This window comes from Larus michahellis, chromosome 3 (genome assembly GCF_964199755.1).
Source record: "Larus michahellis chromosome 3, bLarMic1.1, whole genome shotgun sequence".
Taxonomy (NCBI): Eukaryota; Metazoa; Chordata; class Aves; order Charadriiformes; family Laridae; genus Larus; species Larus michahellis.
The window spans coordinates 21673300-21691302 of record NC_133898.1 but is presented as its reverse complement, the minus strand read 5'-3'; the positions used below and the strand labels follow the sequence as shown (position 1 = coordinate 21691302).

Sequence of the window (18003 nt, the reverse complement as noted above, 5' to 3'; positions counted from 1 at the left end):
CAAGGAGAATCTTCTCAAAACTACTGGTCCTGGGCAAAATCAGTCATTCCAAGAGGCAATTTCTGAAAATCAAATCCCGTGTTGCAGTAAGACACTTCTAAGCTTCTACGCAAGGTTATTTTTTTTCTGAGTTGCAGTTGAGCCAAACTGGATGAATTTTCACTGGGGTAACGAAAGCTGCCCTTCTCCCTGCTGTCCAACATCTGCATCGTTGCTCAAAAACTTGGAGCTACAAGTATGTCTTGGTCAGTTATAATGATTTTTGTCTTGATGAAATCCATGAACTAGCTTTAAACTTCTGAGAATAGCCGACTGGGACAAATATGTAATGTGGAAAAAGTCATAGTGAATAAAGCTTTTTTCCTTAAAAAGCACATGAAAATAGGGATAATAATACAAAGTGCAAATCAGCTTTCCCCTGCCAGTTATTCCTTTTACAAATGGAAAAAAATCTTAGTTGTTGGAACTGCTTACAATCAGACATGGGTTTTTCCACCTCATACTTGTTTAAATGTTAAGTAGAGACGAAAACTCTCATGTAATTTTATATGCAAAGGTATGCAGGAGGCTGAGCCGTTACAGAAATCAGTAAGTCATACTTTTCAAACTGTCAAAATGGGTGCACAAATTTCACTGTTTTTCTCCCTGTGCAGCAAGACAGTTAAAGTTCATCTGTATTCCATAGTCTTGAGGAAGGAAACAAATGTGATCTGTAACTTGTGTTTCTGTTCTTAGTCCAGAAAAAAAAAAAAACAGTGAAAAGTTCTTCCAGAAATGGTAAATTACTGTTTTCCATAGTGCTTCACAAATACAAAGACTTTGTTTGAACTGCTCTGATTGGGATCTTGAGCTAAGATTTTTTTTTTATCTTGCACTTCTTCACCATGGTGTACATTTGTACATAAATGTATGTAAATCATAAATAATGACGTATGGTAAATGTTTGTCTTGCTTTTATCAGTCAAAAGAAGGCTATAATTTGACCTTTAAAGCAGCTGTACTTAGTAACTCAGCTATGGGCAATAGCATACTCTACATATCCATATCAAGGGGGTACTGTTTCATTTCTGGACTTCTTTCTAGCTAAGGCAACTGAATTTTCTTAGCGAAAAAGATACTTGCAATATGCCTCATTGGTCAGCAAATTAAATGAGTCCATCCTTTAAAAAACACCTAGCTTATGAGTGCTGTTACCAGTTCTTTTAGCTTTAAACATATGGTAAATAGGACAGGGGTCCCAGGCCATGTTGGGGAAGCTGGACTTAGATGTATTAGAACTCCTTAAACTGGCTGTGGCTGCATTAATGGACAATGCATATGTGTTATTAGCATGGAACCAAAGACTTCTTTTCTCTCTGAGTATTTTACAAGATGTGTCTAAATGCTATAGTCTACAGATGGTAAAAACAGGGAGCAACTGGATGCAACCTTGCAGCTGGATGGGTACATGCGCAGGAGGAAGCACTCTCACTGGTAGTTACTTTGCAGTGCTGAAGAGAATAGGTGACAAATGTGTATTGATTTGTCACATGCTCAGATAACTTTCTGTACACGGTAACGCTTACGTCTCTGATATTTTCATGTGATCTCTCTTCCACACTCTAATTTTATTTTGAGCCTATAATCTGCACAACAGCTTCTTCTCCAGATATCTTTCTTACAAGGCTAATTGGGAATCATCCAGCTTTATAACGTGTGCATGTTTTAACAGGGTTGTTTAGAATGCAGGTTCTCATACGACGCATAATTAAGTTCACGTGTAGTGAAACTAGCTTTCATTTTGGTACTTTGCATTTTTAAAACTTGCCTTCAAATATTGTTACAGTTTTAAGTTTAAGGGGGGAAAACCATGTGATTAGATAGAGGGGGGCGAACACTCCTGCAAACTCTATTGCTAATGCTTACAGCTCTGGGCAGGTAACCAATTGTTTCAGCACGACAGGTTTTGTCAGGTTTTGAAGCCCAAGGCTTAACATTTGTCAGTGACCTAATATTAAAGGAATGTGGCTCTGGTATATCATTGCGGATTGGAGTGTATAAAGAAGACAGATTGAAATAATGCCACGCTTGTCCTATCCTCTTAAAGCTGGCTGGATCTGGAATTTTGTGGAGTATTCACCTTTGAAGTTTAGACTAAATTACATAGAAATGTCATCTATACACCATAACTTGAATGTCTGGGCAACTGGTAATTTTTTCAGATTGATGCAAAAAGCTTGTAGCATGAAAGAAAATATTTTTAGTGGCTGGTGGTTTACAATGTGATTGTGGCAAAAAAAAACTGGATTGTAAAAGTAGGTAAAATAGGTCAACTCTTGGTCATAATGGTTCTGATGATTTTTTAGGTATTTTTCTGAGGCTGGAACATCTTGAGCAAAGTTTTTTGTGTTACTTTGTGCATATATTTAAGATGTAGTTCATCCAAACATGTTCATACCTCTCTTTTTTTTTTTTTAGTGGGCATAATATCTTCACTGCATAAACACTCCCTGGGAAATTCCAGCCATCTCTCCATATCAGAATGCAATTGTTCAGAGATTTGATTTGCTTTCTGACGAATAGTTTCTAAATTTACCTGTTTAGAGCATGGTACAATTAGTTCTTTTTCTCAGGTACTATTGGAAGATTTTTTTTTTTTTCCACCCTGCCCCTTTTGGGGGGAGGGCTTATGTTGAAGTAACCCTTTCTGTCTGAATGCACTTAATGTGTCTGAAGAAACCTGTGGGACTTAGAGCCACTGGGAGGTGGGTAGTTATTGTCCCTCCTTTGCTGCCATCTGCTTCTGTAATCATCGGCAACCTTCAGCCAATAGGCAGTAGAAATGAGGAAGAACCACTAAGTGAGGCTGTTAATCTGAAGAAGTGGAAGAAGCATGAAGACTGATGCTTGACAACTGGAAGCACTGAGTTAGGAGTCACTAGGGAGGAGTAAAACCATGCAGCCCAGCAGCATGTTTAGTGGGATGAAAGGAGGATAAAATAAATAATGAAGGGTTGCATATTCTAACAGAACTAAAGACTAAAGAAATGTAAAACCAGAAAACTCTTAAAATCATTCCTGGTATTTTTCAAAATCTGGTGTTTATATAGGAATGTGTGCATGTAATTAGGAGCAAAAGAGGGAGAATATGCAGGGATCATTCAGTAAGTTGTCTCAGGGTTGTGGAAGGCATGGGGTAACAGTGCTGTTGCATGGCTATTGTCTCTGGTACCAAATTGAATTGCTTCTCTCAGACTTGCATGTGAACTTTTTAACGGGCAACACCACTTAAAAGCTACCTGTATCCTTGCTAATCTTGATGCCCACTCTTCTGGAATATCTCTTTGGTGATACAGTTTAGAAAACTTAGGTCTATGGACTTGCAGACAAAAGGTAGGGGAGAAGAGGTCAGGGAGCTGTGAAAGAACCAATGGTGCTGCTGATAAGGACACTGCTCCACACTGCCAACGCGTGTAGTGCTTGCACTTCTGCAATATTAAACCAATAAATTCATACAAGTACTTTTGGCTCAGCATAGACCTGTTCTGTGTCACCTACCGCTATTTACATTTCAAGACTATACTGTTAATGCTTTTGGTTAGAGCAGATAGGTAAAGAGGACTATTTTGAAAAGCATACGAATTCTTTCTGGTAATAAGACAGGATAAAAGGACATGTGGGATGATCTCTCTATGAACATGCAGTCATCTCAAGCTAGAAGACAAAACAGTTCAAAACCTCACAGAATCGTTAGTTTGGCTAAGATTTAAGACTTTATGTAAAACGCTCCTCACTTCCCAGCAGCCTAGTTCAGAGGTTTTCGCTCCCAAAGGTTAATTGCTGGATTCAAAGTTTTCACTTGCTAGACCAACTTATATTCTCAGCAAGGCAAAAACCATAGTACTTCAGAGTCAGGAAACTGGTAAAGCATTAATATCTTCAGACTTATGGTACATCTTCCTTTCAGTTAGATTTAAGCCTTCTTTTGAACTGTTTTGGCATTGCAGATTTATGGGATGGTTCTGGGATTTTGAGTTCTGCTGTATCTCAGGGAGTTCTGTGCCACACAGTTTAACCAGTATTGCAGACATACTTGAATACTTACACTTTAATGAATACTTTAAAAAGGAGATCTATAAAAACAGAAAAGCTGTCAAGTGAGGAGAGAACATTATGGCTGCCTCTTACCCATTTTACATTTACCTTCTAGTTAGCATAAAGATTAGAACCAGAAAGAAATAAAAAGCTCTTGTTTTTTCAAAAAGCAAGGGAATGTTTGCCAAATACCAGTCTTAATAACAAGCCTTTGTTATGAAACAGCTCCCTGCTTGATTCCAGGAAAAGGATAATTGTTATCTAGTACATTCTGCGTGGCTTGCAGAGATGATTATGTGTATACATGTGCATACAATATTTTCAAATATTCTCATTTCAGCAACATTAACTGTTCTCAAGAACTCCTACATGGAGTTTTTTAAACAAAGTATTTGCCACCTATCTGAATATTTTCCATTTTGAAAATTGTTAGCTTCTGCTGTATTTGATGCATTAAAAGATACTTTTATTTTCACTTTTTATATGAAATGTGTACTGATGTCTTCTGTGCAAAATGCATATGCATATACTGTGTTATAGAGTAATAAAAGAGACTTACTCCCTTTCCCTAGGAAGATTAAAAATAGATAACATTAAAAAAAAATCCTTTAGGTCAGATTTTTGAAGGTTGTTTCTGAAACTTTTTATCAACCTTTAGCAACTAAAAGGCAAAAGCGGTTACCATCGCTTCGTTCAGTGTTCAAGATGTTGCAAGTATCTTGATTCATGCTGTAGATCAGGAGTTCCTGTGTGTTGGTAACTTCTATGGAAAGAATACAAATTCTGACTCTATTCTCGTGTAAGCCATTTATTCCATGCTAAAATAGGAATTCTTTATCCAGTGGTTTCCCAGAATGAAGAGGCTGGAGGCACATGGGAACCACAAATGAGATGCTCCCTTTCATGTCACAGCATTAGCAGCCCAGTGGCGTATTTGGGGCTTTTAATGTAGTTGAAGAAAGGAAAGGGAATGCGTAGCAGTCTCATGCATCCTTCTGAATCTGAGTCCAAATGTGGGATTCTCTGTTGTGCACGTGTGGAAGAAGAGCTCTCCCTGCAATTAAACAGATAAACATTTTCTTTCTCTGCAATAATTTTTCATGTCAGTCAAGAATTAGAGCTGTGCTCTCTCTTTTTTTGCTCATTGTACTCTTTTTTTTGCTTTTAGTCTTAGATTATCCTGGAGTGGGGTACCTTTAAGAGGTGTAGTCTGGTTTTATTAATTCATTTACCCTTCCCATGATAATTATTGTGCATTGTTAGCTATACAGACAACATGCTGCACTTTCTGTTAGTCTTGCACAGGGCTGAAAGCAAAGGGCTGACACGCAGAGACCGGAATACAAAAAATGCCATTTATAATTCAGCGTCTGACCAAATTAAAAATAACATACCTAGGAAAATACTAAGTGCCCTTAAAAAAAATGAAAATCATTCATTAGGCAGTCCAAGGGATTTTTGCAGGCCTTTAATTGTACTAATTAAGCATTGGTATTTGTCTAGACTTCAGATTGCTTTGAAGCAAGCGTTTTTGCAATAGGAAGGTGAGACTTGAGAGGTTCCTGCTCTGGTCTGAGTGCAGCTGAGTACTAGCCTGGCCGTATTTTGACCTTTTGTCTCTGCCATTTACAAACTCCAGGTTCTGTGTGTATGAAGATGAATTTCCCGTGCCCTGTATCCCTCACCTTTCCTTGAACAACAGAAGAGCTAGTACTTAAGTAGCAATCTGCTGGGCCTTTGAACTGCAGTCTTCAGAAGACATAAAGCTGATAATGTGAGGGGAATTAGTAAAATACATGGGTCCTTTCTTTTGTACTAAATTGACTGGAAAACCAGCATCAGCTGTGTTCACTCTTGGAAAGGACTAATTGGTGTGTTTTTTGAGATGACTTTTAAAACTGAGCATTTACATGCACATATTTAGAAAAAAAAACGTGGCAGAACAGCCAAAATGATGGCAGTTTGTTGGAATGTTTTGACCGTGTATAGTTGTTCTCGTGCACTTTTCATTTGGGGTAGGTTGTGATAAGGTTCAAATGTGAAACAAGACAATACTAGACAACAGAGAGCAAAAGTCTAGACTACATGTGGCCAGTGACCAGATTTTCGGCACTCTTTAAGAGATGGGTTTTGAAAGATTTGGATATCCCTACTTAAAAGTTTTCAGCCTTCCTTATGATGGGGGGAAAGTACAGGGTGAGGAACATCGACTTTGGAAAGCTCTTTGTTAGTTGCCATAATTGTCTCTAGCTCCTTCCAAAATCACTTGTCTTTGCTTTCTGATGATATTTCAATGTCGTCTTCATCTCCTAGTAAGTAAGAATTGATGTGCATGCTTTTAAGTAGTCAGTGATGCTTGAACAGTAAAACATAACAAAAAAAAAATCCCAAACACAAGAGGGAAATTCACAGGACACCTGAGAAATTTGGCATTACTTTTGCTATGTTAAGATTGCAGTGAGATTTCTGCACAGGATATCTGCTGAATGAAGAAATCTCTTAAAGCCTTGACTATTAACGCAAGATAGAACTGAGATGGCACCACTAACGGATCAGTACAGGTAAGGGAAGCTACAGGTAGAAATCCTAAGTACAGATCTTATTTTAGAAAGCCTGGCCTCTCTATTTGGAAATCAGTTGTTTCTTTGGTTGGTTTTTTAAATAAAATTATAGATAGATTGGTGTACTGGACTAGAAAGGCTTACAGGCATCATTTCTCCAACTTTTCCAGTATTTTCTGTGGTGTTAATGGGGATACCTTTCTGCAAAATTCTTGTATTGTATTTCCAGTCTGTAGGATGGTTAGTTTATTCAGTCAAGTGGATGAACTGTTGCTAACTTTTTGCTGAACAGTTTTGATTATATTAAATCTGTTTTATAATCTGTTTAATCTTGCAGTGCTTTTTTGGGGTCTTAGCAACAATACTGAAAACCTTTAAATGTTCGGTAAATATTCCCTTTTTTGCCTGCTTCTTGCTGAGTGAACAAAACAAATTTAATCACGGGAGGTACAGGAGGTGATGTCGCGTTATATATGTACAGTTTTTCATCTATGTCAGCATAAGCTGAAGGACCTTCTTTGTGTAACTACTTACTAAATCCTTTAAAATCTTTTAATTGTGTTGAATATGCACTTGTTTTATATCATGTAAAAATTATGACGCTCAAAGTGACTAAATTCAGAGACATTGGAACAGCAGCTCAACACCGAAATGTGTGTTCGAAGTTAAATTTAGAACAAAATTGCTTAAGTAACAGTATTGTCATTTGCTGCAAGAGATGAAATATGTAGAAAGATAAAAACTAGCATTTGTCCCCATAGTCAGTCTAATAATTTGGAGAAACTTGTAAGGGCTTGTAGACTATCTTCAAAAAAGCTCTCTGGTCAAAGGAGGTTTTCTGAGAGCAAAACTGAACCCCCCAGTGGCTTACATTCACAAATTCTTACATCTGCACGGGAAGGAAGACTGAGGCATGTACCAGTTGAAGCGTGATATAATGACACTCTGAAGTCTCCGTGCTCCCGAGACAAACTTACATATGCTTAATGTCAGTCATTAATGCCTATAAGAACATGGATTTCAGCCTTTGTGGAGAAATACCTTGATAAAAATAGGTGCTCTTGTACATCTCTTTCATTCTCTTTGGTGTCACAGGATGGAGTTTTTCTTGTATGTATGTTGTGATTTCTTGGGTCATGTTAATTTCCTGTCTGTCAGAGAAATACAAGATGGGACCATGACCTTGTGTTGCTCCATTCAACTGGGAAGTGTAATAAAAAAAGCTTTGAAATAAAATATTTCTAAGGAAGGAACTTTTTGCCAGTAAAAATGCTGAAAACTACTCTAGTCATCATTTAAATCCCAGAACGTATCTATTAATTTCACTGTAATTACCAAGAAAAGAAAAAAGACTAATGGTTTTAGACTTGTGAAGGATCTTGAAATAATATTAGTCTGCTCCAAATTAGCTGTTGGCTTGTTTTCAAATAATGATTCATGGTGGTGTTTTACTAAGCCTTTTTTATTGTCTTGAATAGTTCAGAACTTTTGTTTAACTTGCCAAGCAGTACTATATGTGGTCCTGCCCTTAGTGCTTCAGAAGTTAAAGGAATATATGTATACAGCTTCAATTAAACCTTTTGAAGAAGAATATACTTATATATAACTTTGCCATTTAAAGCTGGGACGATCCAGTTTAAGTATGTTTGATGGCAATTTTCTTATTGACGGTTTGCAAACTATGTCTAAAAGTGGCTACACTCATTGGAGAAGAGCTTAGGGAAAGAAGAATAGAAGAAAAATATTTGTAGGGTGTATATTAGGTGGCTCCTTCATACACTGTCAGACTTTCCTACGAAGATGGTTTCTTTCCTGTTCAAGACAAGTGAACCAGGTAGACGCTATTAAGGAAAAGAGCCAGCTTTCCTAGCAGTTGATAGTATTTAGTCAGTTGTTGAAGATGAAAGAGGGAAGGCATTAGAAGTCAGTATCACAAAAATTAGGTTCTAAGGAACCTTAAACAGAAAACTTAAGTAAATCCTGGGCTCCTACACGTATACCATCCATATGGAGCAGTGAGGAAAAGGCGGGGAGGTGGTAGACAAACCCCAAACCTTGTAGGTGTTTATGGGAGCTTTTCAATTTCAAGTCATCTGCGTGCTGTAAATTTATAGAAGTTTCAATTTTAGCCAATAACGAATCATATTGGGATACTAAACTTATGAAAATAACTTCCAAATGAAAATACATATGTATAGGCTGTCAATATGGTTGCATTGACCTTTTCCCATCTCTGTTGACTTGATGGAAACATATTTTCCTGTTGTATGTTGGCATGAGCTGGAAGCTTGTGATTGGGAGATGTCAAAACTACCTGTTACTTTATTAACCTGCTTTGAAAAAAGGTTTAATACTGATTTCATAGCAGAAAGAAAGTGAGCAAAACCTTGGCTTAGTTAAGTATATAGGGTTTGCCACTGACATTCAAGGAATCTGGTTTTACCCAGTGTATGTGTTGTAGGTCAGTAAAGCATACACTTTTATGCTAAATTGAAATCAGATAGAGCAAGAATCACTTGGACAATGATTTTATGGTTGTTAACACCTTCCTTACAGTTGCTTTTCTGGCAGAAAGGCAACATTATTTGCTCATACTTGCTGTGAACATAGAGCAGATCCTCAATTGGAACTGAAGAGGTAGGTAAGAATACAAGAAGAGCAAACCAGAACCTTTATAAAGCTTGGTATCTCAACTTTAAAAATCTGAATTTACATCTATCATACAGTTGTCAAGTAGCATATTGATTTTCAGTCTCTCTGCTACAAAGTGCTAGTTGCTTAATTTTATGCATAAGAATAGTCTTAGCAGAAATAATTCCTAAATATAAGGTTAAGCAAAGCTGCAACATTGAGACTTCACACTTTTTAATGGGATGAAATAGCAGTTATTTTCAGATCATCTCATCCTGATAATCTAGAGAGAAAAATACAAAATCCTTTTACATTGTTCCTTGACATGCGAGAGAGAACAAGAAAGTCTTGGCTTTTTTTCTTGCTTTCAATAAAACCTTAAAAAAAGCAACTTATCAGAAAACTGAATTCTCTATCATCTTTATAACATCCTTCTGTTGTGGGTTGTCCTTCCTTTGTAGGTGTAAATAAGTAAAGCTAAGTGCAGACAAATATGGTAAACACTACATGTTTAAAAAACATCTAGAGAGACTTCATGATTAGAATCAAGGAAAGCTTTACACATCATAGTGAAAAATTAAATTGGGAGGCTTGTAAAAAGTTTTTTTGGCAACTTAATCTGTTGGATTTGTTGTCTGAGTGATTGTAGTGATTGTAAAAATGGTAAAGCACATAGGCGTTATACCTGATATAGCAGTAAAAGCTAGCTTGATATTTCAGAGCATTTCAAATTGTTCTCATGGGTCAATGACATTCTCAAAACACAAGGATTTTCTTCGTCTGCTGGGATTTAGTTTGTATTGTAAGTTCTAATGGAAGGTGTACAATATGATGCATATCTCATCTATCCTGCAGGGATTTAGCTTATCCTTGAGCATAATAATGACAAAAAGCTATGTTTTATCGCTTCTTGTAACCAGATCTACCAACAAAGGGAATAGCTTCCCTCTGGCAAAGTAAAGCACTGAGGTTAAACACCTCATAATCCTTGGACAGGGAAGTCTTTATATTGATTTCCCCACACCCCCCCGTAAGTACAGCTATATATTGTAACTTAACATTTTTGACTCAAGTGAATCTTTAACTTAAAGGGAAGAATGCAAAACTAGGTTTTCTGCTATTGGCTTTTTAATGATTATTTTTTTGGTATCACTATATTTAGACACCTGCGGTATACAGGCTGCTTCAGAAAGAAGATATAGTTTGTGTCCTAAAGAGTACTCTGGGTCACAAATATGCTGTGTGTTTTTGTGGGTGTGATTTTATTCATATCAAGAGAAATAATACATCCCTTTTATGAATACCTGCATGAAGAGAGTAGAATTAAGATTATGCGAAACAGTTGGTATTTGTCTATGCTTCCAGAAACTGAAGGTGTTACAGACCTGCTGCAATGTCGACAATTTTCATTTATTCTGGATGCTGTTCTGCTGGAGCAGTTGCCGTGATTGCTTCTCCTGCTGTGTTATCTGCAGTACTATTAGTGATCATTTACAGCCCTGTAACAACTACTTTATGATAAATAGCTGTAAACTATACATTTCTTTTCAAAATCTTGTGCAGCTCAATGCCAAAATGAAGGAGACGAGCCAGCTGTCCAGTTAGTTTTCTCCGAATGACTGTCTGGAAAATTGGGCTTTTCCTAATCTGTCAAGTTTCTGTCAGTGACCATTTCCGTGCTACGCTTCCACCTGGGTTTGAGCCCTGAAATTGTGGTTGGCTGTCACTGTTCATATACAGACATCACCGAGCATGAGTCTCAGCTGGATTTGCCAAGGGATGGCATTTATCAGCAGCCAGTACTTTTTCATCTGAGACCAGTTTCTGCAATGAAGTAGGGAAGGTGGTTGCAAAGACTGGTGCGTATCTTTTTGCAGTGCTTCCAGCCCATTCACCTGGGAGTTCATAACTCATGAAACATTGCTTTGAGCCATGTAATGTCCAGGTAACATGAAGATTATAGAACTAGATTTAGTAATATTTGCAACTTCCAAAAGCTTGCCTCTTCATCGTGGTTCTTGAAATTAGGACCGCGCTCTGTTATACCTATGCCAATCTACTGACTTTCATGAGAAAACTCATTCAGGGCTATAACTGAAAGGACACGTTGGCTTCATTGAGAACCTGAGGGCAGGATGTGCCTGAGTGGCATGGTGTGTTCCCCTTCAGGAAGCTGGAGCACTAATCGTCTTCTTTCTCAGATTGAAAAATATGTAAAACAATAGTATTTTTTTAATACGTGTGAACTGCCCCTATTTAAGTTGGTATGTACACAAAGGCACAAATGTTTTCTATTACCTTGGTGTTAAAAATACTGGTAAAAATACTGAGGTTAAGTGCCCATTTAGACTGGAGAGGTGAGTATTAAAGCTGTAGTAGTCCAGTCCAAACTGGTGCCCTGATCCATTCTCCTGATACTCATTATTTCCTGCAGTAAACCCTTGGGTATTTTAGCAGTGGTTTTTAAAGACATCGTTCCTCCTTTTCACCATATTGCACAGCAGGATGCTAGTTCACTAAATACATTTCATATCGAGAAACCTCTGGGGCTTTTAACCAATCTAGTTGTTCTTTCTTGATGTAGTTTCTAATTTTATGGTGCTTGGTCTAAACTTGCCGTTAGGAAAGGACAGGATGAAGCAAAGCATCTGTTGAATAAGGACTGAGACTTGTAGTAAATGGTGGTAGAATAGAGCCTGTCTTTTTCTTCCCCTTTCTCCCCCCGTGGTGCATAGTACGTATTAGATTTTAATCAGCGACTGTAATTTTTGTAATAACTTGGTTGTGCTAGTTCCGTCACAAACAACTGTGATTGTCACTTTCCACTATCAAACTTGTGAGAACTAAGTACAGAGGTAATTTAATACACAGATCAGCTTGGCTTTTGTCCCAGCACAATTACGGAACTCACCATTTCTTTCTCATGAAAACTGATGAGGATTTTTTTTTTCTGTCTAGAGTTTTTTTTTTTGAGGTTAGTGGTGTTATTTAAACTGGCTAACTGGAAGTATAATACTTCAAAAATTAGACACAGCAGTGTTAATTAAATGGGAAAGATCTGGTTTTGCCATGCATTTCTGTATTTTAGAGCATAACTAAAGAATTTTTTGGGCATAGTTTTCAGGGATAACTTTTCCTATTGACTGATATAATAGAGTCATCACAACAGCTGCAAGGGATTGGTTACACTGCTGGAATTCACCGGAGTGTACACAGGTTTTTTTAATGCATGCCTTTCAAAACCAAACAGTTTGATAGCAGGTGTGACCTTTAACCCTCCCTAACTTTGAAGAACTTAATCATCATCATTTGTTCAGCACTGAATATATTTTGCAGGTGGAGGAAACAGAGGGAAATGTAGTTTGGTTTTGATGGGAAAGGGAGAGGATGAGGAAGGGTTGTGTTGGTATTTTTACCTCTTTTGTGCAAAGCAAATTAGCCCTAGTTAATTTTTTAAGTTCTATCTAAACAGATTTTATGTTCTCTTTAAGATGATCTGTTTTGACATATGGTTGCAGAGACATAAATGAAAGACAGCAAAAAGTTTGAAGAGAGGGATTTAAAATGTGCACATTTACTAAGGTTTTGCATGCAGAAGGGCCTGGAAGAGCTGTGGAAAAGGTGAATATAGAAGAAGATACATTGAGAAGGTGCCTGCATCATCCCCAGAACGGTATCAATTACATTTTGGTCCTTCCCAACAAATGTTTGTCTCACCAGCTTTTTGAGGACCTCAGATGATTCTGTGGCAGTTCTGTACCTCACCGTCCAAGCATACCCTTTTATTTGGGGGATTGTGTAGTGATGTGGACATGGCGCTCTGGATGAACCAGCTAACCCTTTATAGAGTCACGGAGATCCCAGTAATGATTGTTCAAGGATACAGAAGGCAATTTTATCTGCCAATGTAAACCTGAATTGTCATATAAACCTTTATATAATCAGTATAAACCTGAATTACAACAGCCTGTACTAGTTGTTGTTCTCGGATGGCTGTTGGTTGTGCCAAATAGTTGTATGGTATCGTTGCTCATGGCGAGGGCATTACGGCACAGGCAAAAATGGGACTTGCTTTCACAAGTGACTCAACATACGTGGAAATGCAAATCTTTACAAATAAAGCTAGGAATATGTTTGAATTGTCTTACTAACATTAAATGTGTGTGGATACACACACATTTCTCTCTAAACTGTAAACCCAAGAGTGAATGCTGCAGTTACAAAAATCTGTAACCTGACTCTGTAGCTTTGTCCCCGTTGTCATACAGGCCCGGAAGCACGCGTTCAGTTTGTGCTCCGTGTTGGTGCTGAATTAGCCCATGAAAGGCCTTCTCTGTTTAAGCGTTTCTCTTCACACAGAGTCCTGTCACTGCTAACTTCAGATTCAAGTTTAGTGAGTTCTGTCTTCAGTACCTACTTTCTTGTCATGCGGTCTAGCCTTAGTTGAGAAAAGTTGGGTTTGTGGTTGAGGCTGTAGATAGGACAGCGAGAAGTCCCCTGAGCCTGCCACAACTTCTTTTCAGCCTCAGGCAACTTACTGTTGCAAAGTGATTTCAGGACTCAGTTATTTGGGTTTCTGTACATTTTGGCTGCTGATGAGTCTGTTCTTGTGGTGGTACCAGAAGTTTTTGGTATTAGTTGTAAGATTGAGTATGTTCTCAATGTATGCATCTTGGACTACAAACTGAAGGTTGGTGACATTTCATAAATTTGGTCTTAATTTTTGTGGTTGGTTATTACAGAAAATCCTTGTCTGTACATTTCGTTAATCCTTGAGCTACTGCAACTGCAGATTGTTTATTTTGCTTTTCTCCTCCTTTTCTCCAGCTTCTCGGTGGCTTCAGGGAGCAATTTTTACTACTATGTACCACCTACGGGCATGTCCCAGTTAGCAGCTCTGCTACATTGTCAGGTTGGAGCATTTCCAGACAGCAGTGAATTACAGCCGATAGACATTTGCTTTTATACAATTCTTATTTCTTATAACAGTTAAATTAATATGGATTTATATTTCTTGAGGAAATAGGTATATTGGATTTGTATTTCTTGAGCAAATAAATATATTAGCTTTATATTTCTTGATGGAATGTTCCATCGTAGTTATATTTATGTGCTATGTCGCTTGGGAGACATCATGAATGAAGGTGAAGAGTAAAAGAGGGCTTAGCAACAGCGTTTAGCTTTGCTAGTTTAATTTGTTTTTCCATCCCCTCTGCCGAGGAAAGGGATAATAGTAATGGTCACATTTATATTAGTCAATGCTGCTGATTACATTTTCATCACCCTTTTGGTATCATGGTTAGTAATAGTGCTTTGAATATATGCCTGAAGTGGCCTGTTACTGCGTTTGCATTGGATTATACTTTTTGTTTGGTGTAACAGAGCATGGTGTTTCTGAGGCTCAGTTTTATGTGGATTATGTCCCCTTTACCTTTACAGTTGCTCAGAGTTAGAAATATCACCTATTATGGGCACAGCTGCAGCTACCTTGAGATGAGGGTGGTGAGACACTGGCCCAGGTTGCCCAGAGAAGTTGTAGATGCCCCATCCCTGGAGGTGTTCCAGGCCAGGCTGGATGGGGCTTTGAGCAACCTGGTCTGGTGGGAGATGTCCCTGCCCATGGCAGGGGGGTTGGAACGAGATGATCTTTAAGGTCCCTCCCAACTCTAACCGTTCTGTGATGATGCCAGCACATTTTGGTTCCCTAGGATTGGAATTTCAGCCCAGCGTGTTGAATCTTATCCTTCGAAGGATAGCAAATCTAATTCTTGAGCACTGAATTAAGCTTTAACAGTGTGAAAATCTCTGAGGAGTCCAAAGGTGGAGCTGTTAATCCGATGGTGTGAAAGTATGCAAATTTTTACTCTTTTGGAGACCTCAATGTTCTATTTTATGCAGTCAGCTGTTTCTTAAGTCATTGGGTTTGATACTTTTTAAAAGAAGCAATATTAAGTATGTCCTTGATGGTAAAACAAGCCCATAAATTACATCTTTGGAGTGATTGTATGTTACAGTCATAGACAGGAAATTCTTGAAAGGACTTACAGATACTTTGTGGGAAACTTTTGTTCAGTGAAATTCATGTGAAACTTACTGATCTAATAGCTAACAAATTGAAGTGCTCCCTGAACAGCCGCAGATATGAATAATTTGCATTTGAGTTTGTGATCTCCTCATCAAAGTAATGTTGTTCGTATTAGAATGACAAAAGGTACCTGTATATAATAACTTTTCTATGGATTTTTTGTTATTTGTTAAAAATCAATTTCCTGCATTATGACAAGACAGAATTTATGTCCAAAATAATTTTTTTAGCTGGATTACGAAGGGCAATTAAGAAGGTTCGTGAACTGCAATGTCAGAATGTGGTGTTTTGGTTGTCTGTTCCCATCATATGCAAACTTTGTAATGGTTTTCAATGCTGCTGAATTTTTATCGCGTTAGTTTATTTGGTCTCTTGTTGAAAGCTGGAAGCGTCTTAGATAGTAATCCCAAAAATCAGCTGCATAAAATGTCACTTTTGAAAACCCAGCTGTCTGTAGCTGTAATTATTCTCTGAATTACTTGTTTGCAAAGACTTCATTGAATATGATTGTATGCCTTTTAAAATAATTCATATTCTAAAATATCTGATTTTTATAATTTAGCTGCTTATCCATGTGTGGGAAGAATTAAACAAAATTGGCACGTGCTTGTATATTTCATGTATTTTCAATTATTCTCTTTTTCCTCCTTCCAGGCCAGCCAGACCATTCAAGTTACCAAAAAGGTAAGGTCTAATACTGTCACATGGGAGGTTTGCAGAATCATAAAGGCAGTAGATAGCATGATGGCAAAACTGCTATTCCACACACAATGCAAGAGTAAGGAGCGTTCAAGAAAAATAGTTAGCAATCAAATTAAAGCGGATTTAAAAAAAAAAAAAAAGGGCAAAAGTATTTTTTTGCAGTGGGTAGTGAATTTCTGAAACTGCCACAGGAGACTGTGGGGGCAGATACCATCAGCAAGTTCAAACAACATTTAGAAGAATTGATCTGCAATGGGTCCCTAAGTAAACTCCGAAAGGAGGCGCCTGAGACAAGCTCTCTAACATCCCTAATCACACACCTGTGAATCCTGGGGGAGCAGGAAGGGGATAGACCACAGATGGTGGCCAAGCCCTTGTGCTCCCCTTAAGTAGTCTTTCTGTAAATAGCTGCTTTTGGAGAGAGTATACTGGGCCAGAATTTTTAAATCTATTCAGATTTCAGTGTTCCTTTTTTGGCAAATATTTTATGTTATTTTTTTACTATAGTCCACGCCATTCTCTTCTTGTGTATATTCGCTTTCTGCACAGGCATAAAACCCCTGTGACTCAGTACCTTTTTGATTAAGGGTTATTCTGAGAAGCAGCTTGGTTGTATCATCAGTAAAGATAAAACAACCTGGCAGAAAAGCTCAGAAATTTCATTGTGATGATCTTTTTTTCTGCCTAAAACCAGGAACCCCACGCAGTCAAGAACACTAGGTTTGGACGGTATACGCTCTGAAGAATGGCAGGGCCAGAGAAAACAACAGTTACAATTTGCCTTCAGTAAAGAACAAGCCCGTTTGCTAAATATCTGGTTTGAGTTACATAAATCTGGTTGTTAATATGAATTTATCCACACAAACATCTATTGCTCATAGTGACCTCTTTGTGATGCAGAAACTATATATGGTTTTTTTCTGGCTCTTTATATGAGACTGGGTAGTGGTTTAACCTGCATATGCCTGCATATAGGTGAATTGTAAAGTTTAAAACTATCCGTGTGTTAAGGTGTAGCTTAAAATGAGAAGGAAAAGTGGAGCGCTATCTCTTTCTCCATTCTACTTTTTAAGAAAGCATCTGAGGTCTTAGATCACCTTGGGGCAAATTGCTTGAAGCCGATCTTTTCATGGTATTAAATGGGTGAGATAACTATAGATTGAATTAATTAGTGTATCTCCTAAGCATTTAAAATTGTTAAAAACAGGAAGAAAAAAAAAACCACCAAAAACTCGAACTTTTTTCAGGTGTGTGAAAAACAGCTGAAGGCAAGAAATTAATGAAAACTATATGCATCTTCATGGTACAAGGCAGGTTACAACGTTGTTGCCATTCTAACAACTAAATTGAATGCAGGGGGTGAAATGGCATAAAAAAGAGATTTCAGTCAGTGTCACAGTTATTGAGAATTCATCATTTAGTGCTTGAATAGTTTGGAGGAAGAAAAGAAACAATAACGTACCAGTGTAGCCATATGCCCAGATCATTGAGCAACTGTAATTAGGCATCAAAAAATTTTAAAAAAGTACTAAAGTATGTGCTTGGCACTAAGGATGTGTTTTCTGAATGTGGGTGATTCCGTGACTGAGGAATTAATTTAAATGCTTTCCTCTTGGACATGGGCATTATCAGCAAGTGGTCACTTACTCAGTCAGGGCAGTGGCTTACTTTTCACAGAGAAAATAACACGGGACTGAACTCATTTCGTGGCTCTTTAATGGGTGAAAAATTAAATGACTGCCATCTGTTTAGCCACTTACGGTGGGTTGGGATCAAGGCTGGCTATAGGCAATTTGGTTGGAGCCAGAGCCCTCAGCAGCACCGAATGATGCTCAGTCAAATCAAATTAAAATATGGTGTGGTTAGTCCTTTTTGATGTTGTAGCCCAGGTCAGCTTTGCTTATCTGAATTTCAGTATGCGATACAAGAAAGAGGACAAATTTGCAGGTG

At 37.8% G+C, this 18003-nt stretch overlaps 1 protein-coding gene across 6 annotated transcripts in view; it reads left to right on the top strand.

Annotated features, from left to right (window-relative positions):
• DISP1 (dispatched RND transporter family member 1) overlaps positions 1-18003 on the top strand; it is an 88134-nt gene that overhangs the window by 55441 nt on the left and 14690 nt on the right. For all 6 annotated transcript variants that reach the window (XM_074579046.1, XM_074579044.1, XM_074579048.1 and 3 more), the window contains one exon: positions 16006-16035. In XM_074579046.1, coding sequence (XP_074435147.1) covers positions 16006-16035 — 30 coding nt within the window. The remainder of the gene's footprint in view (positions 1-16005; positions 16036-18003) is intronic.